Here is a 23,830-nt window from a genome sequence, read left to right on the forward strand (position 1 = left end):
GATCTAGGCTTTGAGGGTAGTTAACGAAGTGCTAGAGGCTATGAGATTCCTTCGAGGGTGACTGGCGTGGGCCAGTTTTTTTGTCACCCTCTTGCCAGGCTACTTGAGGAAAGTGGGTGTGTGGCACATGTATCCGTACAATGTACGGAGTACTCCGTAATGATCGAAAAATTGCATGGATCCGTACTCAGTCTGGGGGCACCTTCAGTTGCAGTGAAGGGGAAGGTGTGAGTAACGTAACCACCCCCCCTCCAACCTTTTCCCCCTCCTTTTTGAGTTGTCATGAGCCAACTTCCCTGCATGCCTGCTTTATTATCACCCGGATAAGTACTAAGGACCTAAATAGATCAGTACTGAGTACATCGCGCGGGGGATAGCCACGCCTGCGCCCCCCTCTTTCCCTCTTTCCCGGCCCCTGATCAGTGATCTCTGATCCGTAATCGCTAATCATGGAGAGCAAGGTGACACAGTCTCATTAGTTCTCTGATATGGCAGGTGAGCGGCACAAGAACCGTCGTTAGTCCGATCTTTCTGTTTACCCTCGCAATTCTGTCTTCACTCTTTCGTCTTAAAACCCCAATTTATCGTGCCGGCTGGCACTGCTGCTGCAAGTTGCAAGCCAATTTGCTTCATTCTATTTCAAAATGTCGTTCCCGAATGTTGCAGACCAGCAACTTTGGCCCTCACGCTTCCTCGCCGCCATCTGGGACTTCAGCTTGAAGTTTGAAGATGTCGTTCTTGACATTGTCCCGGCGGCTTCCTGGGCCATTCTAACTCCTGCCATTCATTACTATTATGTGAATAAGCCCGTCTATGTCAGTCACAGCCCGGTGCTGTGGCTCAAGCTCGTTGGTACTCTCTTGACCATGTAGTTCGGCTCGGTTGTATCTAACGCGCTTCTCTAGCTATTGTCTGCACTTCTACTGTTTCTGGAAATCGCCACAGTCGCCATTCGATGCGCGGTGCCCGCTTATCACACCAACATTACTGCAGCCGCGGCTGCCGTGGATATTGTATCGGCAGTCGGCATTATCACCGTCGTTTACGTTGAGCATCGGCGCGGAATTCGAGCATCTGCGCTCCTTAGCGTCTACCTCACCATGGGAATTCTTATTGATGGCACAAGAACACGTTCCTATTTCATTCGGGACATCTCAACTCTGGGCGGTTTGACGGCCACAAAGACAACGCTTCGTTTCGTTCTGCTCTGCGTCCAGGAGATTCCGAGGAAAAACCTTCTTATCGACCCGCAAATTCGTGCTGCATCGGGTGTTGAAGCGACGAGTGGCTTCTGGAGCAGGACATTCTTTTTTTTCATGACTCCCCTCTTTCGGGCTGGCTTCAAGACCATACTCTCTGTTGATGATCTCGGTAATCTTGGCATTGAATTTTCCTCTGCGCATTTATTTGCCAGTCTTTCCTCGCGCTGGAATCGGACAAAGCAAGAGCGACCTCACGCTCTCTTTCTAGCGTGTCTCAGAACATGGAGAGCGCCCCTTCTAGCTGTTGCAGCTCCTCGTCTCCTATCCACTGGTTTTATCTTTGCCCAGCCCTACGTAATCCGTCACATGGTTCTCTATCATCGCTACGGAGGACAGGAATCATTCAAGGGTGGGCTGGTGGCTGCCACTTTTTTGTCGTATACCGGAGCAGCGATTGCCAAGACAGCTTCGATGCACCTCAAGAATCGCCTCCTTACACGTGTTCGAGGAGGACTGATCTCCCAGCTCTTCGACAAGACTTCCCGCCTCGAACTTGTCCAGGCTGAGAAGCATGCCGCTCTCACACTCATGACGACTGACCTCGAGGGTATTGCGACTGGTCTACCACTTTGCGTTGAAATTCCCTTCTCCGTCATAGAAACCGGACTTGGCATATTCTTGTTGACAGAATTCGTTCGCCAGGCCACATTTATCATCTTCATACCACTCATACTTGCTACATGTATGGGTTTAGTATATGGAAGGCATCTGAACCCTGCACTGAGGCACTGGAATACCGCCATTGAAACCAGGGTGTCAAAGACTGCCCACGTGCTGTCACAGCTTCCCGGGATCAAGATGCTCGGTCTGGCGCCTCAAATGGCGGAGTACCTACAGTCTCTGCGCATTCAAGAAATTAAAGCATCACACAAATATCGATATATCCAAGCAGCGTCTATTTCTACCGCTGGGTTCTTGGATATGAGTGCACCCGTCATAGTTATTGCCGGGGCTCTGTTTTGGAGGGTTTTCGGCCCCAAGATATCCTCGGACGTGATCTTTCCCGCACTCGGGCTCATTACTCTAGTGCAATCTCCAATTACAGATCTTCTGAAATCGTACCCATCCGCCGTGGCAATGCTTGGTTGCTTTGAAAGAATACAGGACTATCTTAAACAAGAGGAACATGTCGATCCGCGTATTGTTTTAGGCCCGAGGCCACGAGATATCACGAGGTATTGGCCGACAAGAACCGGAGGCACGGCTTTGTCGACAAGAACTGTGCAAAGGGATGCGAGTCGTATCATTCACTTCGAAAACGCGAGTATTGCCGCAATTGGCATGGAGGGAGCGATACTATCAAATCTGACCCTTTCAATCCCACCCCATTGCATCGCCTTACTTCTTGGCCCAACAGGCTCTGGCAAGACAACTATTTTTGAAAGCATTATCGGAGAGAACCAGATACTAGATGGGATTGTCTATGTGGATGAAATGTCTATTGCTCTGTGTGGCCAGCAGCTTTGGCTTACAAACGGAACAATCAGGGAGTGTATCATTGGTGGTTTCGAGTATGATCACGCCTGGTACCTCGCCGTTATCACAGCATGTGAACTCGTGTTTGACATCAATCAATTCGAAGAAGGGAATGCCTATCTCATCGGAAGCGACGGCATTAGACTAAGTGGTGGCCAACGCCAGCGTCTTTGCATTGCCCGAGCTGTGTATGCAAGAGCATCGATCGTCTTATTGGATGACTCATTTAGTGCCCTTGATATGCGCACCGCGCGAGCAATTCTGCATAATCTCTGCAACAGAGAAAACGGCCTCCTTCGCCAGTCGAATTGTGCAGTTCTCTTGACCAACTACGTACCCGAATCTCTTCAGATCGCCGACGAGCTTCTTCTTCTCAAAGAGGATGGTGTCCTCTCCCAAATGCCGATCACTCAGATAGATGGCGACTCGATGGCATTTGTTGAAGCCCTACTTGCATCCGCAAACCGCGCCCCTCGCGAGGAAGAGGAAGGGCCCCGATCACCGCAGTGGGACTCGGATTTTGAAAGTGATTCCGAGTTAGAAGGCCAGTCTCCAAGTTACGCACCCCAAGCCACTGCTGCGCAGTTACGGCCCGATGAGACGACACGAAACCCTGAAAGTCGTCAAAAAGGCAATAAAAACATATACTGGCTTTGGATGAACCAAGTTGGGCGTCAACGACTAGCTTGGTGGTTTGTTATTGTCCTCGTCATGTGCTTGGCAGAGGGCTTTCCTACAATCTACATGAAATGGTGGATTGAGTTGTCACCTGCAAACAACATATGGTTTATCGGCTACGCCCTACTCTCTTTAACCGCTGGTCTATTGGGTGGCCCTTGTGTGTTTCTCATGATGATCAAGCTTTCACCACGTGCATCTATCGAACTACACGGAATGTTGACCGGCATTGTCATGCAATGCACAATCGGGTTTCTGGGTGCTACAGACTCGGGGTCCATTTTGAATCGATACAGTGTTGATATGGACCTCATTGCCAAGCAAATCCCTGCCGGTCTCTACAACAACTTGTACCTCGGCATTACTACATTGATCCAGGTGGGAATTGCACTCTCTGGCGCGAATTATATGGCCGCAACGCTTCCTATTCTTATCGGGATTCTTTTTTTTTGTGCAACGTTATTATCTGCGCACCTCACGACAGCTTCGGCATCTGGACATTGAGAGTCAGGCGCCTCTTGCGACCGCGTTTCGAGAGGCAGCGGATGGCTTGGTTCATATCCGAGCTTTCAATTGGCAAGCGTACACCACGTCTCGTGCCCTAAGATTCCTTGACCAATCGCAAAAGCCCTTTTATCTTCTATCATGCGCACAGCAGACTCTATCGCTTGTCTTGGATTCTGTTTCATCAAGCCTAGCGACTATATTGGCTATACTCACTCTGTATATCAAGGACTCCTCCACTGAAAACTCATCTGGTCTTTCTTTCTTAGTGCTTATTGTTCTTGGTACGAGTTTCAATAGGACCATCATGACTTGGACAACACTAGAGACCGCTCTTGGGTCTCTTTCAAGGCTGTTGTTCTTCTTCGAGGACACACCAGTCGAGTCGGCTAACAACAAGAGCTTGACCCTACCTGATCACTGGCCTTCGCAAGGTGAGGTGCAAATTCACAATTTGACAGCACGCTACGTTTGCGACACTGAGAGGTACCGCCAAACTCCTGTTCTGCGCAATATCACGCTCTCAGTCGAACCAGGGCAGAAGGTTGGCATCATGGGCCGAACTGGGAGTGGCAAATCTTCGTTGCTTATGACGCTGCTCGGTTTTCTCGACTACGAAGGCTCTATTTACGTTGATGGTGTCGATCTTCGTACTGTGTCCCGCGATGAGCTTCGCTCTCGCATCATCACCATTTCCCAAGACCAAGTAGAGCTGGATGGTACAATTCGCGATAATCTGCTTCCATTTGACAAGACGTGGACAGTCGGGAAGGGGTCCTCGGCCACCACCGCACCTAGTGACGAATTTGCCGAAAAGGACAGGCAAGCAGCACATGATAGGATTCTTAAAGAAACACTGATTCAATTGGGTCTGTGGGAGTCTCTGGTTGGCGACGCTGAGAATCGGCTCGATATCCCGCTAGCCGCGACTGGTTTCTCACACGGGGAGACACAGCTCATGTGCATTGCCCGCGCTGTTGTCCGCCGTCGTATTCACGGCGGGAGGCTTGTCTTGGTAGATGAGTCGACTGGCGGCGTGGACATGTGGCGCGATCGCATTGTGCGCGAGATGATGCGTGACCATTTCCGCGATTGCACAATTCTAATCGTTGCTCATCGGGCGGAGAGTATAGCCGACTCACATGTAAATTTGAGGATGATGAATGGTAGGATTGCAAAATGTAAGAAGTACATTTAACGCACGGTTAGGTCTCGTAATTCATAGGTAGTCACTTGATTAGTTGTTGAGTAAATTATAGAAAGCTACATAGTCAGAGAACAGAGTCTCGTTAGTATCGACGCGCTTCTAGTCACTTTCAGCCTCTAGCTGGCTAATTCTGGCGACCTTCCTAGGTCTAACAACCAGTAACGTCGGTCACCCACTTCTCGGCACCACCCATTTCTCGGCACCCTTTCTACACTAAAACACTACGCTTTTAAATAAATATATAAGCCCTACCTATAGTATATTAAAAATTAATACTATAAAATTATTCTTTACTTAATTTATTTATTTATAAACTTATATATCTTTTTATTTAGAACTTTACTTTAGCTAGATTTTTAAAGATAAAGAGAATCTTTTATTTTAAAATTATATAAAAAAGATTTTTTTTATAAATATATAAAAATAAAATAGCCTTAGAAGTAGGGCTACTCTATAGAACTCTTTAAGTGAATTTTCAAATTTATATTTCTTTAATTATTATAATTAACTTTTACTAATAAATAAAATTTATTTAACTTTTAAAAATTAATTCTAGTTCTCTTTTAGAATAATAAATTAGATATAAAGGAGTTTATTATTATTATTAGTTTAGAAGATATAATAGACGATATAATATTCTTTATATTTAATTAGACTTTTTAATAATTATACTTTAAAAATAAAAATTAAAAGAAAATGTTTAGGCTTTTTAATAAAATATTAGTAAATTTTAATACTGATTTTTTTAAAAGTTATATATTTATTTTAATTTCTATAAACTTAACTAAATAATATAAACTATTTTAGAAAGAAATTACCATATTTTTCTATTTCTATATATATATATTTCTTATCATATTATAGGCTATTAAAAATAGTACTTTTGGTATAATAAGGGTGCTAAGAAGCAGGTGGTACTGAGGAGTGAGTGACCGACGTTATATAAGAACTATCTGGTATTTAAGAGAGCTTAGAATAGCAAACCCCGCCCTTTGTTAGGTCAAGTTCTTAATTTCGGAAACTCTGAAGTCGTAGAAGCATAGCAGCCAGACGGCTGGCCAGAAAATCGGGAACATATCCCTTCACGCAGTTATCAAAAAAGATACCGCTCTCGCACCATCCGCAATGCTGAACATAATCATACTTAGAGCGGAGTCCGAAAACAGCGAAGCTTTTCGGCATCCACCCCGACGCAGTACCGGCAAGGAAAAGGTCTTATGCATTGACCCACATGGTATCCCCGCCACCAAGTCGATTCTTACCAACATGTACTAGCACCTCGGGCGTCTTTGCTTGTAAATTCTAGTACTGATAGCCGTTACGACAGCCTGACACAGGTAGGCGGAAACAAATCCAGCTGCATTTCCGCTCTACATTACATCATGCACGTCGCTCCATGTTACTTCGCGTACCAGTAACTTCAAAGCGACTACCTGCCTCCACATTCATGATTGTGTCCCGAAAAATCCGATGTTAATCGGTAGTTTTTCGGGATGCACTAATATATAAGACGCGCTGCCCCGGCTTTGACTTTCGTCTCAATCGATTTGGCACTAATAACTCTACAAGAACTTCAATCGTCATCATGGTCACAGCATCCAAAGTCACGTTTCCTTCCTTCATGCTTACCATCACTGGGGAGCTCTATACCCCTGCCGATGGATCTCCTGACAGAAAGGGAGCCGCCATTGTCGTAAGCCACCCGATGACGGGTGTAAAAGAACAAACATCAGCTGCCTACGCTCGTGCCCTGTCTGCGGCAGGGTTCTATGCCCTGGCATTCGACGCTGGGTACCAAGGTGAAAGCACTGGTGAACCTCGAGGGCTCGAGGATCCGCACCAGCGAGTTGAGGATAACAAAGCTGCCGTCACATTTTTAACCACCCTGAAGGGGAAAGTTGACGCGAACCGCATCGGCGTGCTCGGTATATGCGCATCAGGCGGCTATACTTCTTATGCTGCGCAATCTGATACTCGTGTCAAAGCCCTTGGCACCGTCAGTGCTGCTTGTGTAGGCCGAATGACCCGCAACGGTGGCCTTTACGAAACCAACAACGAAGAATCGCCTGAAGCAATTGTCAGCGCTCTCAAAGCCGCGGGTGACTGGCGCAATTCTCACGCCAGCAGTAGCAACGCCAAAGCACCCAAAATGTTTCAAACGGACGCCTCCGCGGTTCCAGCTGATGCGCCATCATTCTTCAGGTCTGCTGCTGCGTATTACGGCACTAAGCGTGGCCATCATCCAAGATCAGACCAACGTGTCCCCTTGTCAAGCTACGACCTGATGATCGGTTATGACTCCTTCAACTTCCAGCATCTGATTTCTCCTCGGCCATTGCTTATGATAGCTGGTTCGGATGCGGAGACGCTACATTACAGCAAGTCTGCCGTGGAGAGTGCGAAGGAGCCGAAGGAGCTGTTTGTTGTTGATGGAAAGAATCATTTCGACCTTTACGACGATTTGGACAAGTCCGCGCCCAAGTTGGTTGAGTTTTACACAGAAGCGCTGGCAAAGTGAAGGTAGAGCTACACTTAGCTTAAACAACTAGCAAAAACAGAGCTGGCTTAGGTACGGAGAAAAGAACAGAAACCCAACTTTTACTCGCGATAGGTCCCTCTAAACACACACACACACATATATACAGTGAGTATTGCTACGGGCACAGCGCCATATCTCTAGGTATATAGCAGCATATAATAGGGTACTTTATACTACTAGGGAATTATATATAAATATAAGTACCTTAAAATACGCTCTAGATAAACTTTTCTCTATGCTATCGCTACCACTAGCCTACTACTACTGTCGCTGCCGCCGCTACTGTCGCCGCCCACGTTAAAAGGCTTCTACGCTACTACCGCTACCGCTACTAAGCCTCTAGAAGCCTCTTAATGCTAGTAGCGGCAGTAGCAGCGGCGATAAGAGTAGGCTAGCCTTACTCGCTAATTTACTTTAAAGGAATATTAAGAGAGGAGGAAAAAGGAGGTTATTAGTAATACTAATTACTACTAAAGAAGTACTTCTATTTATGTAGAGCTTATATAAAATCTAAAGATATTATACTAGTATAGTACTTATATACTACTATATACCTAGGGATATAGTACTATACCTATAGTAATACTCTATATAGTAAGGAGATAAAAGTTTTACTTAGTATCTTATATTATACTAAAATATACTACTTTTATATAGCTATTATTTTACTTTAGAAGATTATTAAAATTCTAAATAAAAGATAAATAGCTAATTTAAAGCTAGAATTTGCTAGATTCTATTTTTTATAGTTATTAATATATTTTCTAAAAGAAGTTATAATAGTTTAAAGAAAGAGATTTTAAAAGAAAAAGATTTTACTAATAAAAGCTAGAATAATAATCATTTCTAATTTTAAGTATAAGAAGAATATAATAAATTAATATAATAGATAGCTAAAGAAATAAGTTACTTAATTAGGTTTTATCTTATATTTAATTATATTAGCTTATTAAGTTATTACTATTTTAAAAAGGTATATTTTAGTATAAAAAAGAGTAATAAGTAATATTTCGATTAGCCTACCATATATATAGGTAATATAAGTAAGTTATTCCTCTTAAAGAGAGTGCCTAAGCTATTAGTACTTACCTCGATAGAAAATACAAATAATGTAGTATATATAATATAATAATTTAGTATATTATGAATTTTACTATTTGAACTATAGTTTAAATAGACTGCGTAGCCTTTCTTTGTCCTTTGTCTCCCTATCGAGGACTAGACTGTATAACAGTAGTACCTCTGATAGGACCAGTACCTATAGGCCATACCCCTCTTTAGGCTACGCTTTTATACTAAAATACGCTTTTTTTAATATTAAATAATAAAATAGTAGTAAGGGCTAATAATAAAATAAAGTATACTAAGTTATAAGGCTATAGTTAAAAAGCTATATTCTAATTCTAATTATTATAATTAACTTCCTTAAATTAAGAAATTATTTTAGATCTTCTAAAGAAATATATATTTATATTCTACTAGTATTTTTCTTAGTTTTATATTAGTTATCTATTTTACTTAGAATTTAGCAATAAAGTAATTATAAGTATCTCTAAGAAGATACTTATATAAATAATATATTAAGGATCACTTTAACTTCTTATTTTAAAGGTAATCTTTAAAAAGTAGGTTAAAAAAGATATGTCTTAGTATAAAAGAGTCATTAATCAATCAAGGTAACCCTATTAATAATATATATAAATATTATATTAGTAACCCTTTAATAGCTTATTAAGAAGATAGAGGGTAACTATAATAAGCTTTATTAAGGGGTTGTAAGTTTTGTTAAAGGCATTATGCCACTTCTTTCAACCACATAATCATAAATTCGCTAATTTGACACTGTACGGAGTAGAATCGACGGCATTCTCGCCTTATAGTAGTTTCAGACTGTTTATGACGAAGTTGGCTCCACTTACTAGGGCCGTCACACCAGTATACACAATCAGGCCCCCATAGCCACTGCCAAAGCCGCCCATCACCTTCCCTTGCCACGGCATGCCTTGGACAAGCGCACCACTCAAGGGCCCCGAGATCATATTGCCAACGCCTCTACCTACGCACAAGTGGCCCTGCACCATGACTGGGTCGGCGTAATTGGGGCGTCCGTCGCCGTCGCCATCCGCCTTGTAGGCTATCTCTCTCATAATTCCCGGCCAAATGGACGCCCACGATCCAGCGAAGAGGCCATAGAATATGCAGAAGACGTACAGAACCGGCAGAGACGTAGCCAGACCCCAAAGGAGCAGAACTGAGGTCGCCGAACCAACAGCAGAGAGAAGCATGCAGCTGTCCACGGGCAGCTTGTCGCTAAGTGTACCCATGATAATGAGGCCCATTGTGGTGGCTAGGTTGAGCAAGATAATGGTCAGTGTCGAGAGAAAGCCGGATGCGCCAAGCGTAGTGCTTGCGTACGTTGGCAGATAGATGCTGGGCAGAAAGTATCCCGTTGCCTCGACGACATTGGCGAGCTGGTAGAGTATGAAGAGCCTGGACTTGACAAACTGCATGCTAAAAGGACGCGTGTGCGGATTGGAGGCAATAGGCAGTCGAGGCTTGACGAGAAACGAGAGCGGCGCCGCAGCTGCAAACAAGACGCCCGCACAGATTCGCACGGCCACTTGAAAGCCCAGCTTCGCTAGCATGGCCTCGATCATAAGCGGGAGCACTGTACCGCCGAAGCCGGCGGCGCTCCAGACGATGCCGTAGGCCATGCCCTTCCGCTTGACGAACCACTCGTTAATGTACAGCGTGCAGGGACAATAGGCCATGCAGCCGCCGAGGCCGTACATGATGCCCTGCGTGACAACGAGTTGGGGCACGGTGGTGCAGAAGGAGCTGGCGACGAGGGCCATGGAAGCTATCACGAGGCCCATGAGGGTGAACCAGCGGGCGTGGCGAGGAAAGAGGCGGCATACTACTAGTACGAATGGTGTTGCTATGTATAGCAGGCCCATTGTGGTACTTCCAATGGCGGCAGTGTTGCCGGAGCCTGCGAATGGTTTTGTTTGGCTGTAGTAATTTTGAAAAACACCAAAAGACATACCAAAGCCAAAGGTGACCGCCTCGACCACCCAACACGCTGCCAAGAACAGCCATGCATCCTTGCCTGAATCCACTGGTGGTAGTGAAAACTCAGTTCTTGCAGGGTGCAGTTCGGTGTTCCTAGTGAGTCCATTGGCAACTGTTCTGTCTTCTGAGCGTGATTTAGGAGCGTGCAGCTCGACCAAGGTGTCTGTCATTTGGGCGGTGATAATGTTTTATTGTATAATGAAGCGAAGTGGAGGAACTTTCAACTGGTGCAAGCAGACTGGTTCGGCGACGTCTCGTATTTATACCCTACAATTAGCTAGGCCCTCTGTCAAGCAACCTACTAACGTTGGGTGTGCTTCGGGGCCCATAACTGATTTTATTGGACTTTGTATGTATTAGCTAAGCAACTTCCCCTGCTACATGTGCCTCGCCCCCACCTCTTGTGGGGTGCTTGGCACGTCCGTGCACACGACATGGCCACGCACACACTACTGGGTAGGATGGGTATATTTAACATCCCAGGATATATCCTGATGGCGCTAACCCTTTAGGGAACGTCCGTCAAAATGCGGTACGGCCAAAAATGGGATAGCGCGTATGAAAGATACCTGACAAGGGCCTGACAGGGTGTAATACTTTCGTCTCGCACCCAGTAAGGTCGGATATCGATATGTTGTTCAGAAGCATTAGTCTATTGTTCATTCAAAGGCGTTGATCACTGCTAAATATGGCTAGCTTGGATAGAATTCCACCCTATCTGGATTGATATTATTGCCGCTAAGAGTATTTTTTTTACCTACTAGGTATGATAGGTATGTTTAACATCCTAGGATGTATCCTGCTAGCGCTAATCCTTTAGGGAACGTCCGTTAACTAAAATGTGGTATGGCTAGAAACGGGATAGCGAGAATGAAAGATACCTGACAAGGGCCTGACAGAGTGTAATACTTTCGTCTCGTACCGAGTAGGCTAGACCCATTGAAGAAGCTTTTTATGCTCTACTAGGGATACGCTTGATATCTAATTGGTCAGAATATCTAAGTTTTTTTGAGGGTGTAAAATAGAGTAAGAGAAGCTCTAGAAACTACTGGGTGCGAGGCGAAAGTTTTATACCCTTGTAAGGTAGCTTTATTTTCGAGCTAGTCCCAATTAAGCGATACCGCAGCTTAGCGGAGGCTCCCTAAAGGGTTTAGCGGCATCAAGATACCAGCCTAGGATACAAAACCTACCCATCACACATAGTAGTTAGAAGCTATTAGCAAGAGGTAGCCTTATCTCTAAGAAATTAGTATTTCCTATTATAATATAGTATAATATATATACTAAGCCTCTTTAGGCTAAATAATAGACTAATACTTATAAGTTATATACTAATATCTAAACTAAAAGACTAGAATTTTAGATTAAAAGATATACTTTATTACTAATAATAAGCTCTTAAATATATAATATAATTATCTTTATATTATAATTTATTAAGAACTTCTAAAAGAAATTTAATACTTATTTAAATTAATTAGTTAAAATAGAAAATAAGAGAAAATAAAGAGAAAATAAATATTTTTAAATTTATCCTATTTATAAAATAATATAGGATAAAAAAGAAGTCTTTTAATAAAGATATATATAGAACATATTTTAAGATTACTTTTAAAATTTAAAATTAATTAGAAAATAAATATTAAGAAGTAAGTAAAGTAGAATTTATTAGTATTTTATATTAGGATTTACTATATTATACTAACTATTTATAGACCTAGTATATATGTAGATATACTAACTACCCTATCTAGATATTTTACTTACTAAATATATTTACTTTTTCTTTCCTAGCTACTTCTAAAATAGAACTACTTATAGGAATAAGTACTTATTAGTAAACTATTTATATTTAGTATACTTATTATATACCTTTCTCTATAAAATATTATTAGAAGGTACTAAATTACTTCTTTTTATTTCTTTTTAGTTTTGAAGATATATAAGTATAAGATAAATTTTTAAACTAAATCCTTAAAAGCTTTAACTAATCTATTGATTTTCTGATATTTATATATTTTCTTAATCTCTAATACCCTATTATTTTTATAAGATAGTTAATCTATATATCTTTCGTAAGTCTTCTTAGATATAAACATAATATATCTATATAAGAGATACTTAAGACTCTCTAAAAGTTATTTAAACTATAAAATATATTATATAATAGTTTCAAGATTATAAGAAAGAGAGATATAATTTATAATAGCTAAGTACTTTTAAGAAACTAATTATAGAGAATATATCTAACTAGTATACTAATATAATATATTTACTAATATAATAATATACTATATATAATAAGCTTTTAATATATATATATATAAGAGAGTATACTTAAGGTATATTATTACTCTAGGTAATTATATTCCTTATAAATACTAAATAATCTTTTACTAGGTAATATAATAGAATAATATAGCCCTTATAACTAATAAATACTTTTCTAATAAGTAGTTATATATTATAACTAGAATTAGATACTAGTATATTCTAATTTTATTATATATTTATTATTATATATAAATTACTTTTGAAAGTATATATATTATATTTTATCTCTTTTTTTAACTTTATTTAATTAATTACTTTAATAATATATTTTTTTAAATTAATAGTACCTTATAATATTTGTTTCTATATAAAGTATACTTATTAAATTTTGGATTTTATAAGTATTAATACAAGATTCTCAAGACAATTTATAATTCCTTACTTTTATTATTATCTTACCAGTTGCTACTTAAGTAAAGTACTTGTCGGCTCGCGATCCTGATTAGTATTGACATAGGCAGAGAATAGAGGCTTGTCAGTATTAACGTGCTGCCAGTCACTTCCAGCCTTCGCCGCGGCGCCCTGTCTAACACTGCCTTACGCCGAACATTTCTTCCGGTTCCATCTACACGGCTCGTTATTAGCCCAAGCGCATACATAGCACCACAGCTGCCACTCAGAACAATGCCCATTTGGGCACACACAGCCTTCAGCTTGCTTTCTTGCGATTTTTTGATAATGCTCCTCCGCGCGTTCGTCAGAAGTTAGTGCAGCGGCGATAATGGCCCGGTTGGACTCGGCGGATATTTCCTGATACACCACCATGTGGGGGAACGGCTCCGAGACGCCAAAGAAGGTATCATTGTCGTTGATGACTTCGTTTGCTTTTTCCCATGCCGTCCGGCCAACCAGAAGATGTGGGTGGGCTCTAAAAAACTCTTGAGCCTCGCTGTCTGTGGTTGTCATGTTGTTTCTTGGGCGGTTGAAAGATTTGTGTGAGCATCTATTCTCTGACTATGTCAATAGTCAACAGGATCGCGAGTCTACAAGCACTTCAATTTAACAGTATGTGGTCAGAGGTAGTAAGTAGATAGTTGATTCCATTAGGCTAGTAGAACTGGTAGCTATCTTAAGCACTCATGAAATCTCATTTGTTCACAGTCAAAATTGGCTCTGCACATGTAACATTCATGGCCCATGCTAAAGACCAGCTCAATATCTACATTATCTTAGCGTAGATCTACTTGTACTCTATCCTGGAGTATAATGATAGGAATGAGGCATCCGCAATATAAAATGTTACTTATAATAGTCTAAAATCTTGGTAGACTAGATCAAAATGCCCGTTGCGACCCGCTATATCCATCTATTAACTTTGTAGAGCCCACATTATCCCCGGCTATTCGCACTTCCTCCTCTTAGCTCTTACTCTTACTAGTTACCTCGCTTTTACTCTACTAAGCTTTTTTGCATTTGCCATCTAACCATCTAGCCCGACCCCGAAGCAGCCTCTGATGGATCAACTGGCCCTGTGGGCTATTAATAACATCCAAGCAACTGATAGAGCATTAACGTGATGGGGAATTTATTTTGCAAAGAAAATTAGTGGAACCCCCCCCCCCCCCCAAGGACTGAGGCTGGCATATCGCAAGTTCTAGCCCAGGGAGTATGCCCAAATAGCATACAATCCAGAACATATCCAATGTTGTCTCTGTCTAATTTATGCTACTATTCCCAGGGCGGTTCTCTTCCACTTCAGGACTGGGAAGTGCGTTCGCAAGCCGAAGCACGGCAGGACAATGTTCGACTCACCCGGCTCTGACTGACTTGATGCCAAGGGGGTGTCTGGTGGTGTCTGTTTCGTCATCGCGTTTATGCGGAAGCTGCTGGCAGGTAGCCGAGAGAGTTTCTAGGCATTTGTCTGTTGATGTCAGGACATATCACGGCTTGTGCTAGTTGTATTTGGAGCCAATGACGATTCGGGAATCAACGTACAAACAGACAAGAAGAGAGCTGCCATAGCTCATGAGCGACGTGCCGGATATAGGCACAGACAACCTCCCCATTCGCCATCATTACAATGCCCTGACTTCTGTTCCCAGGACACTATGGCATCTGGGCCGTCGGTTGCACTGCCAGTGTAGAAAGCCATGGGATCCCCGCCACTAAACGGTGCAAACTTTGCTACAATGATGGAGTCAGGTTAGTCGGAAGAACAGCTTCCGCAGCTGCAAAGCTAAATGTTGGGCAGGCGGATCATACAAAATGGCGCGGCAAAAGCGTAGCTGCCTAAGCAATTGTGAAGATGGGCTGTTGCATGGCTAGTGATGCTTTGTAGGTGGCTAGGATATCGTTTTCCTACTGAGTATGGGGGAAACCAGCCTTGGGGCAGGTGCGGGGAGGATGGCTCTCTTATTAGGCCGAGTTCTACCACGAAGCGGAAGTGACCAGAAAGGCAGACCTTTTTACTGGCAGTGAGTAGGTTGGTAGGTAAGTAGCCAGCAGGCCAAAAGCGCTAATAGGGGGTCATGTGGGGAAGCTGTACCGCAGCAGTCACCACATAAATCGACAACTGATGGGCTCGATCTTGCGCCGTCGCCAGTGAAAGGGCCCCTGCTAAAAGTAAAGTGCTGGTGTGCGCGCCGGCCTCTGTCAGCTCCGACTATATACCAGTAACGAATACTCCATGTGCATACGACGGACGTGGGTGGCCTTGCTTTGCTAACTGATTAGCTCCCCACACAGCGCAGCGAGAAATCGCTAGTCTGCCCTTGTTCGAGAGCCTCGGACCATTACTTTGGTCGATGGGCTGGTAGAGTTGGTTTTAAATTTGTAATGCAGCTACCGGATGGGCGCGTATTAGCTCCCGTTGGTACTTGGGAATGCACCGCCGAGCTTGTTTATGCCTTTCTTGGTACGGGTGACATTTGCAGCGCGTAAAGTGAATGCAGACACTGGGCGGCTAGGCTAGCGATGATTGGCCCCCTCCCCAATAACCATTCTTTGATGAGGAACTTTTGATCGAGGCCCACCCCGGCGAAGGAATCTACGCTAGGCCTGGCATGGAAGGTGCCGCTACCCGGCGGCGGGCCTCCATGATCGCGGCAGCCCCCCAAACCCACAGCCTGTTCTTGTCCGACGCGGCGACGGCGACAGGTCGCGAGCTATCGGCCCAAACATGGAAAATTGTGGCACGGAGATCTATATTTCCTGATCTAGAGAAGCCATGATTTGAACTAGATCGGCAGATGCGTTTTTTTCCTGGTGTAACAAGGCTTGGAACATCGGTGGCCCAGCTTAGCTGGGCATTGTATCTGCCATGTGCGTTACCGCCCGAACATGCGACCTACAATCAGCTAGCTTGATGTAACCCATCTAGGTGTGGTTGACCAGGGATCAGCCAACTAGCTGTTTGGCGATTGCGGGCAAGGCGAAGGGTTTCCCGGTTATGACAGCTACCTTTGCGCAAAAGTTTTGTTAATATGACAGCCCCCGCAGGACGGCTGTGCTCCCTCTTATAAAGGCTGGCTCCCCCGAAGCTGCACGTTGTACCGTCTTCTCGTCCCTCTTTCTGTTCCTGGAATTGTGCGGCTCATCGCTCTGTTATTCGGCCAATTTGCTCTTACGTGGCAAGCATTCGTCGCCTAAAGACAGCCAAGATGGCCAAGTTCGCGGCGGATGGTCACTTCTGGGACCCAGTCTTGGAAATCTTCGACTTCAGTCTTTTATTCGAAGAGATAATTTTTCATCTTGTTCCGTCATGCTTTGCCCTTGTTGTTTCCCTCGTCTTCATCACTCATCACCAGTGTGAACCCGTCTACGTCCGTCCAAGTCCTCTGTTGTGGAGCAAACTCGTAAGCTGCTCAATCTATGCAATGTGTTCGGCTTCTAACCATCAATCCCCTCCCCCAGGCCGTGTCAGGCGCCCTCGCTGGGTGCCAGGCTGCTAGCGTTATCGTGCGCGCTCATTTTTCCGATTTTCGAACCGAAATCACATATGCTGCGTCGTCACTTGAGCTTGTGACTGCCGTCGCTCTCTGCATGATGATATACACGGAACACAAGCATGCAATTCGCTCATCCGCTGTCTTAGCCCTTTATCTCCTCTTTACAGTTTGCGCCGATGCAGTCAAAAGCCGTTCGTATTTTCTTCGATCCGGAATGGGGACTCTTGGCGCGCTTGCCGCCACCACTGCTTCTCTTCGCGCTTGTCTTATTGTCCTCGAAGAAGTTTCTAAAAAGGCGCTACTAGTCGACGATGATGTGCGTGCATGTTCTGGGCCTGAGGCTACAAGTGGCTATTTTCAACGGGCGTTCTTCATCTACTTATACCCAATGCTCATGACCGGCTTCCGGCAAAACTTGACCCTTGAGGATATGGGCAAGCTTGGCATTCAATACTCGTCCAAGGCTCTGCATCTGCGACTGAAGACAAATTTTGACCGAACGCAAGCCCCCAAGTCTCGCTTCCATCTGATTTGCGCCTGTTTTTTCACTTGGAAATGGGAGCTCGTCCTGATGACAATCCCACGTTTCGCCAATATCGGCGCGCACTACGCACAGCCCTTTCTTCTAGGACTCGTGATTGACTCAGCTGAGGCGGATGGCAATGAGGAAGGTGACCGAATCACAACGGCGATGAGGGCCGGTACAGTTGCTGCAACAGTTCTCATCTTTATGGTGCAAGCCATAACAACGTCTGCGTCAAGACATTTCGCCAACGGCTTCGTCACTCAAGTTCGTGGCGGTCTTTTTGCCGAGATGATGGAAAAGACACACAGTCTGAGCGAGAAGGATGCTAAAAACCCTGCAATGTTGACGCACACAAGCTCAGATATCGAGTCTATTGCCATGGGCCTCGCGAGCTATGTTGATATTCCCATGACCTTCATTGAGCTCGGCTTTGGAGTATATTTGCTCTCTAGGTTCATTGAACAGTCGTGTTTCTTCGTGCTACTCCCTGTGATAGGCTCTTCTCTTTTCTCCTTGCTATTAGGTTTGAAAACAGGACCTCTTATGGCGGCATGGAACAAAAGCATTGAGATCAGGGTTTCTAAGACAGCGCAAGTTCTTCACCAACTTCCAGAAATCAAAATGATGGGTTTGGGGCCTGTCGTGCGGGACAAGATTCATAATTTTCGAATTGAGGAAATGCGCACATCGAGACCATACCGATTCTGGATGGCGATCCTCAACATGACAACATCGCTGACAGAGGTCGGTACCCCAGTTGTCGTTATGGCTGCTGCATACTTTTGGAGAGGTTTTGGTCATAGGATGTCTTCCGATCAAGTTTTTCCGACGCTCGCAATTGTCTCCATGATTCAAAACCCAACAGTAAGGTCTTTGCAGGCATACACAGAGCTCACAGGTATGATCGCATGCTTTGATAGGGTTCAGAAATTCTTGCAACTTTCAGAGCGAACGGATTCTCGGATACAATGGGACCCTTCTGCCCCCCTTGAAAGCTATGAGCTTGTACCTACCCACTACGGCTCGGCGGAAATGAAGCCCCAACTAGCGGCCCGAAGCGCTGGCGGCATTATTCAATTTTCAAATGCCAGCTTTGGTCCACTTGGGATGGAGAATCCACTTCTAACCGAGGTTGACTTTGCCCTTTTCCGGGGCTCTATTACCGGGGTTCTCGGTAACACTGGTAGTGGCAAGTCGACGTTCTTCAAAAGCATTCTAGGTGAAACTAAGAACACGAACGGTTTCGTATATACGGATCGGGTAACTATTGCATACTGTAGCGCCAGCGTCTGGCTGAAGGATACGACAGTTCGCGACAATATTATCGGTTGCTTGCCGTTTGATCCAGTGCGTTACGACCTAGCTATTCGAAGCTGTCAACTCGACCAGGACTTGTCCCGGCTTCCCGGACGGGACAACTATATTGTTGGCACGAATGGCTCCAGTCTAAGCGGTGGGCAGCGGCAGAGGGTGGCCCTGGCTAGAGCGATCTTTGCACATTGTGATATCACCATCATCGATGATTGCTTTGGCTCACTTGATCGAGAGACCGCTGTATCGATTTTGTACGACCTCTGTGGCGAAAACGGTGTCCTCAGGTCTGCAGGCTCAACAGTTTTGCTAGCTACATACTTGCCGGAAAGTCTGCATGTCATTGATCAGATGATTACCGTTGATAGCGAAGGCCACGTGGTGTTAGATGAAGATTTCGCCTCTGACGCCAGCCATGCACAACTCATGACGCGTCTCCTCAGTGCTGTTACGAGTAATGTACCACAAGAGGTCGAGGATAAGGAGAGGGCCTCCATCAAGAGATCTTGGTCATCGACCCCCCCGTTTGATACCTCAAAATATGGTGGCTCGAGCTCAAAAAGCAACTGGCGGTTATACATGCTGTTTATTAACAGCGTGGGCAAGCTCAAGTTTATGTCACTCAGTGTTCTTGCCTTTTTCATGTCTGCTACGGAACTCATACCCGAAATTTATCTACGAATCTGGACAGACTCGGCCCCTGAAGATGGGTCCTGGTTTGGCTGGTACGCGTTCATGGCTGTTGCTGCTTCGGCAATTACTGGGTTGACGTACTGGGTACTTTACACGGTAGTAGCTATACGTTCCGCGATAGACTTGCACCAGCAGATGTTGGATGCAACGATGCGTGCAACACTAGCATCTCGAACAAGCACAATGACCGGAAACCTTCTTAACCGATTTAGTCAAGACGCTAATCTTTTTTCGAAAGTCTTACCGTTTTATTTCTACCGTACGATGTACATGTTTCACTCGCTGTTAATTCTCATTGGCATTATCCTATCAAGCGCGACATATATGTGTGCATTACTTCCGGTCATTTTCCTCTCTATATACTTCGTGCAGCGCTTCTATCTACGCACTTCGAGACAGATACGACATTTGGATATAGAAGAAAAGGCGCCGCTTTACACCTATCTGAACGAGACTGCAGCTGGCGTGTCATATATCCAAGCTTTCGGATGGCCGGAGAGAAACTTGAAGAAGGGATATCAGCTTCTCGATAACTCTCAACAGCCTTACTATCTCATGCTTTGTCTTCAACAGTGGTTAGGCTTTGTCCTAGGTATTCTCACAACCATAATTGCAGTGACTTTGGTATCCATTGTCCTGTTCTCGAAGAGTGGAACCTCGCCGTCAGCTGTCGGGCTTTCCTTTCTCAGCCTGCTTAATATACAGAAGACTATTGTATACTTGATTGAGGCTTGGACAGGATCCGAGACTTCTGTTGCCTGTCTTGCTCGTTTGAAAGACTTCAAACAGAATACCCCTCAGGAACAACGGCCCGCTTCACCAGAACAGCTGCCGCCGGCTTGGCCATATGAGGGATTTGTGGAGCTTACAGGCGTCTCCTCCTGGTATAAGCCCGCAGTGGACAGGCCACCTCTTGTGAGAGATGCCTCGCTATTGATTGATGGAGGCGAGAAGATTGGCCTCTTTGGCCGCACAAGCAGTGACAAAAGCTCGTTGCTACTGACATTGCTCGGACTCCTTTCATATGAGGGCACAGTGGAGATTGACGGCGTGAATATTGCGAATATTGATCCGGACGCCCTGCGAGCACACATTATCACCATCACACAACATCCAGTTCAGTTCGATGACACAATACGTGCAAACTTGTTACCGTTCGAGATGAATGACAACAGAGGCGAGACCACTGACGAGCAGAAAAGACAGCGTGATGCCAAGGATGCCATTCTTATTGGCTTGCTGGAGCGATTCCATTTATGGAGCAAGGTGCGAGACAGGGGTGGTCTTGACGCGATGTTGACAGATGTTGGGTACTCAAAAGGAGAGATTCAGCTGTTGTCTATCGCACGTGCCATTGTGCGTCGCCAGGATACTGCTAGCAATCTCGTTCTAGTCGATGAAGCAACCAGTAACCTGGACCCTGAACGAGATACGGAGACACAAGCAATCATGGACGAAGCGTTCGCGGGGTGCACCGTTCTCACAGTTGCCCATCGACTCGAAACAATCCAAAACGTCGATTGCAAGATTGAGATGGCGGCAGGAAAACTTACGCAATTTATTCACTCAGACCGTGCGATTCGACGAGCAAACCGTTCTTCGAGCAATTGAGTCAGCCGAGAGTAAAGTGTGGATGCTGGATTGGCTGTAGATTGTACCAAGAGACTGGCAGGAATTTTCTCAATTTATATGTAGGCGTTGCTATTCACTGAACCATTCTACACAATTGCCATACTTCCGTACCACATGCTCTGGAGTATTCCATCGGTTCGTCATACCTGCCGTGATAAGTCTCTGGGAACTATTTGAAAACTGACGCTGCTTGCGGCCTATTTCACCCGCTGTCTAGCATATAGATCAGGCAACGTGACTTAAGTGTGAGTGTGACCAAAATAGCGATATACTTCAATATTCTCGGATACGAAATACAAAGCAAGCTACAGTTTGAGTACTGCTAGGCAGGTGAGGCGCTTAGCATTTTGTCGCCACCATTGTGGCATCGATATGATGAACGGAACTTTTGTGAGTTTCTGCTCTTGATTCCCTGACTCTGATAGGTTAATTTGGGGTTATAGAGTCCATTTCAAAAAAATAAGTTGTCGTATAAAACTAGAATAACTACAACAGGTGTCATGGTATGATGTAATCCACACTAAGAGAGGGACTAAACCACAGCCAGAACGTTTCCTAGGGTCCGATATTTAGAACTTGCTCCCGTGAGGGTGAGGGCGTTAAGTATAGTACTCAAGTATTCCATTCCTAGTAATCAGCCAAGCAGGCTTGAGCTGAAACTAATATTGCAAGTGCTTGGTTGGTTCTCCATTACATCCACGGCTTTACCAGCAAGTTGCGCACCGTACATTGACGCTGTATAGACTGTAAACTCCTGTAGTGCTAATTTCCAAACCCTGCGTATGTTTCGAGATCGCCCGTTAAATGATTTCTTGAGCGCTTGCCAACGCTGAGCGAATACGACTGTGGTGCTCAGTCGCTATGGGCAGAATAGGCCGAGGGGGGCTTGCTTTGCAGAGGCCAAGCTCGTTTGCAAGTGCAAAGACCACCCGCCCGTCACCAAACTCTTGAAATAGCTCCCAGATTGGCTGTAGGACAGCCGAGATACGCTCGACTTCGGCATGGTCCCCTTTGCGAATGCTATTCATCAGTGCAACCGACGGTCCGGGAAGCACCCCCGCAATCGCACTGTACCATACATCGCCTCCTGCTAATAGTGGCTCAGCCACGAGCCAGTCCGCACTGTAGCCGATGGAGAATCCAGAGGGGAGCCTTGCGCGAAGCTCTTCGTGTCTTACTTTTGACTCGGCGGTGGGAGAAGGCTGCTTCAGCGCAACAACGTTGGGCAACGTTGCGATGCGGGCGAGAAGGGCATCGCTAAATGTAAAGTGCGTCGTGCTCGGCGTGTTGTAGATGCAAATGGGCAGCGTGGTAGACCCAGCGACTGACTCATAGTGGGTGTAGACCTCCTCTTCAGTCAACGGAGTGTACGAGATAGGAGCAAGTAACAGCCCGTCAACTCCTGCCTCTTCGGCATCCTTGGCTAGACGCTGTGCATCGTCCGTGCGAAGCGCACCTGCAGAGACAATGAGTGGCTTTCTGCCCTGCAGAGCCTGTACGGCTGCGTGAATGGCCCGCTTGCGTTGCTCTCTCGTCAGGTAGAGATAGTTTCCTGTACTACCCAACAGTCCAATCGAATCGATACCCGGTATATCTAGCTTTTCGAGAATGCGAACCAGGGCGCTAGTGTCGACGGTGCCATCCGAATCAGCAGGAGTAATCGGGAATGCCGACAGGCCGTGAAAGAAGTCTTTCTTGATGCTCATTTAAGCGGAAGAGACGGTGTTTTGCGATGGGCTTAATTTGAGTGATGCGTTGCGAAATTGTGAGGAAAGGTAACAAGGACCGTCAGTCGTAAAAGATGGTTAACTGTTGATTTATATCAATAAATCAACTGCCTCAAGTTGCTCCACAGAGCTCCCGTCTGGTACGTCGTTCCTCCGTTTCAACCCCTCCCGCGGGCTCGTAGTACGGATGGGTCAGCAAATTGATTGGCTGATGTTCCGCTTAACTGTCAATGCGGTCGATCTCCGAGAAACTCCGCCAGGTGCCCCCGAAGCCGCCTACCCCGTTATCCGCGATTAGTCACGAGCTAATCATAAGCCTATAAGGGCTTCATTCACCTCAAGAAGGGTGGGGTGTGGGTGCACATTTCTACTAGGACAAATCGGGCGCATTTCCTGCTACTTCCGCGGGATCATATCCAGTAAGAATACGATCTACAATAGCTTACCCGAAACCTCCCTCGGAACGCCTAATTCCCTACTTCCGATTTGCCAGCCCGGAGGCATGCTGTATAAGTGTTGACGTTTGTTGACGTATACCTCAATTATTAGGTGACACAGGGAAGCCACTTGGTACACCATCAGATTGGTAATGTGGTCTTGACTATTAAAGAGGCGTAAGCCATTGCGGGAAATTTGAAATCCAGGACTAGAAGCATCTCAATCAAACAGACTTTCACAAATTTATTACGCACATATCCCCAAAACAGACAAAATGCCACCTACTGTCGATTCTGACGCAGTTCAAGGCGGCGCTCTTCAGATTGGTGGTGGTCCACTGCGCCCTAAAGGCCACTTTGACAAGCGCACGGCTGAAGAGATGAAGAAGCACCTCACAGTGCCCGTTCGCTCCCTCCAGGAGACCATGGCCTGTGCCTGCCGCCTTAGGGTTAGGGTTAGGGTTAGGGTTAGGGTTAGGGTTAGGGTTAGGGTTAGGGTTAGGGTTAGGGTTAGGGTTAGGGTTAGGGTTAGGGTTAGGGTTAGG

At 45.1% G+C, this 23,830-nt stretch overlaps 6 protein-coding genes across 6 annotated transcripts; 4 read left to right on the plus strand and 2 right to left on the minus strand.

The window, feature by feature from the left end:
* Positions 1-644: 644 nt before the first annotated feature.
* On the plus strand, positions 645-5,118 carry V2A60_009513 (uncharacterized protein; the record flags this gene model as incomplete). Its single annotated transcript, XM_083260778.1, has 4 exons — positions 645-848; positions 906-1,809; positions 2,620-3,794; positions 4,321-5,118. 4 exons carry the CDS (start codon positions 645-647, stop codon positions 5,116-5,118), a joined length of 3,081 nt encoding a protein of 1,026 aa, XP_083116904.1.
* Positions 5,119-6,712: 1,594 nt separating this feature from the next.
* Positions 6,713-7,645, plus strand: V2A60_009514 (alpha/beta hydrolase; the record flags this gene model as incomplete). Its single annotated transcript, XM_083260779.1, has 1 exon — positions 6,713-7,645. One exon carries the CDS (start codon positions 6,713-6,715, stop codon positions 7,643-7,645), a length of 933 nt encoding a protein of 310 aa, XP_083116905.1.
* Positions 7,646-9,540: 1,895 nt separating this feature from the next.
* On the minus strand, positions 9,541-10,908 carry V2A60_009515 (uncharacterized protein; the record flags this gene model as incomplete). Its single annotated transcript, XM_083260780.1, has 2 exons — positions 9,541-10,658; positions 10,713-10,908. 2 exons carry the CDS (start codon positions 10,906-10,908, stop codon positions 9,541-9,543), a joined length of 1,314 nt encoding a protein of 437 aa, XP_083116906.1.
* A 5,763-nt stretch (positions 10,909-16,671) lies between these two features.
* V2A60_009516 (uncharacterized protein) lies at positions 16,672-21,100 on the plus strand (the record flags this gene model as incomplete). The annotated part of the gene is made up of 4 exons (XM_083260781.1): positions 16,672-16,866; positions 16,925-17,920; positions 18,875-19,573; positions 20,195-21,100. The coding sequence occupies 4 exons, from the start codon at positions 16,672-16,674 to the stop codon at positions 21,098-21,100; spliced, it is 2,796 nt and encodes a 931-aa protein (XP_083116907.1).
* An 821-nt stretch (positions 21,101-21,921) lies between these two features.
* Positions 21,922-22,827, minus strand: V2A60_009517 (dihydrodipicolinate synthase family protein; the record flags this gene model as incomplete). Its single annotated transcript, XM_083260782.1, has 1 exon — positions 21,922-22,827. One exon carries the CDS (start codon positions 22,825-22,827, stop codon positions 21,922-21,924), a length of 906 nt encoding a protein of 301 aa, XP_083116908.1.
* A 733-nt stretch (positions 22,828-23,560) lies between these two features.
* Positions 23,561-23,717, plus strand: V2A60_009518 (uncharacterized protein; the record flags this gene model as incomplete). The annotated part of the gene is made up of 1 exon (XM_083260783.1): positions 23,561-23,717. A coding segment is annotated over one exon (157 nt), but the record flags the coding sequence as incomplete, so codon positions are not given.
* Positions 23,718-23,830: the final 113 nt, after the last annotated feature.

The sequence above is a fragment of the Cordyceps javanica genome, chromosome 6 (genome assembly GCF_051103115.1).
Source record: "Cordyceps javanica chromosome 6, complete sequence".
In the NCBI taxonomy this organism is placed as follows: Eukaryota; Fungi; Ascomycota; class Sordariomycetes; order Hypocreales; family Cordycipitaceae; genus Cordyceps; species Cordyceps javanica.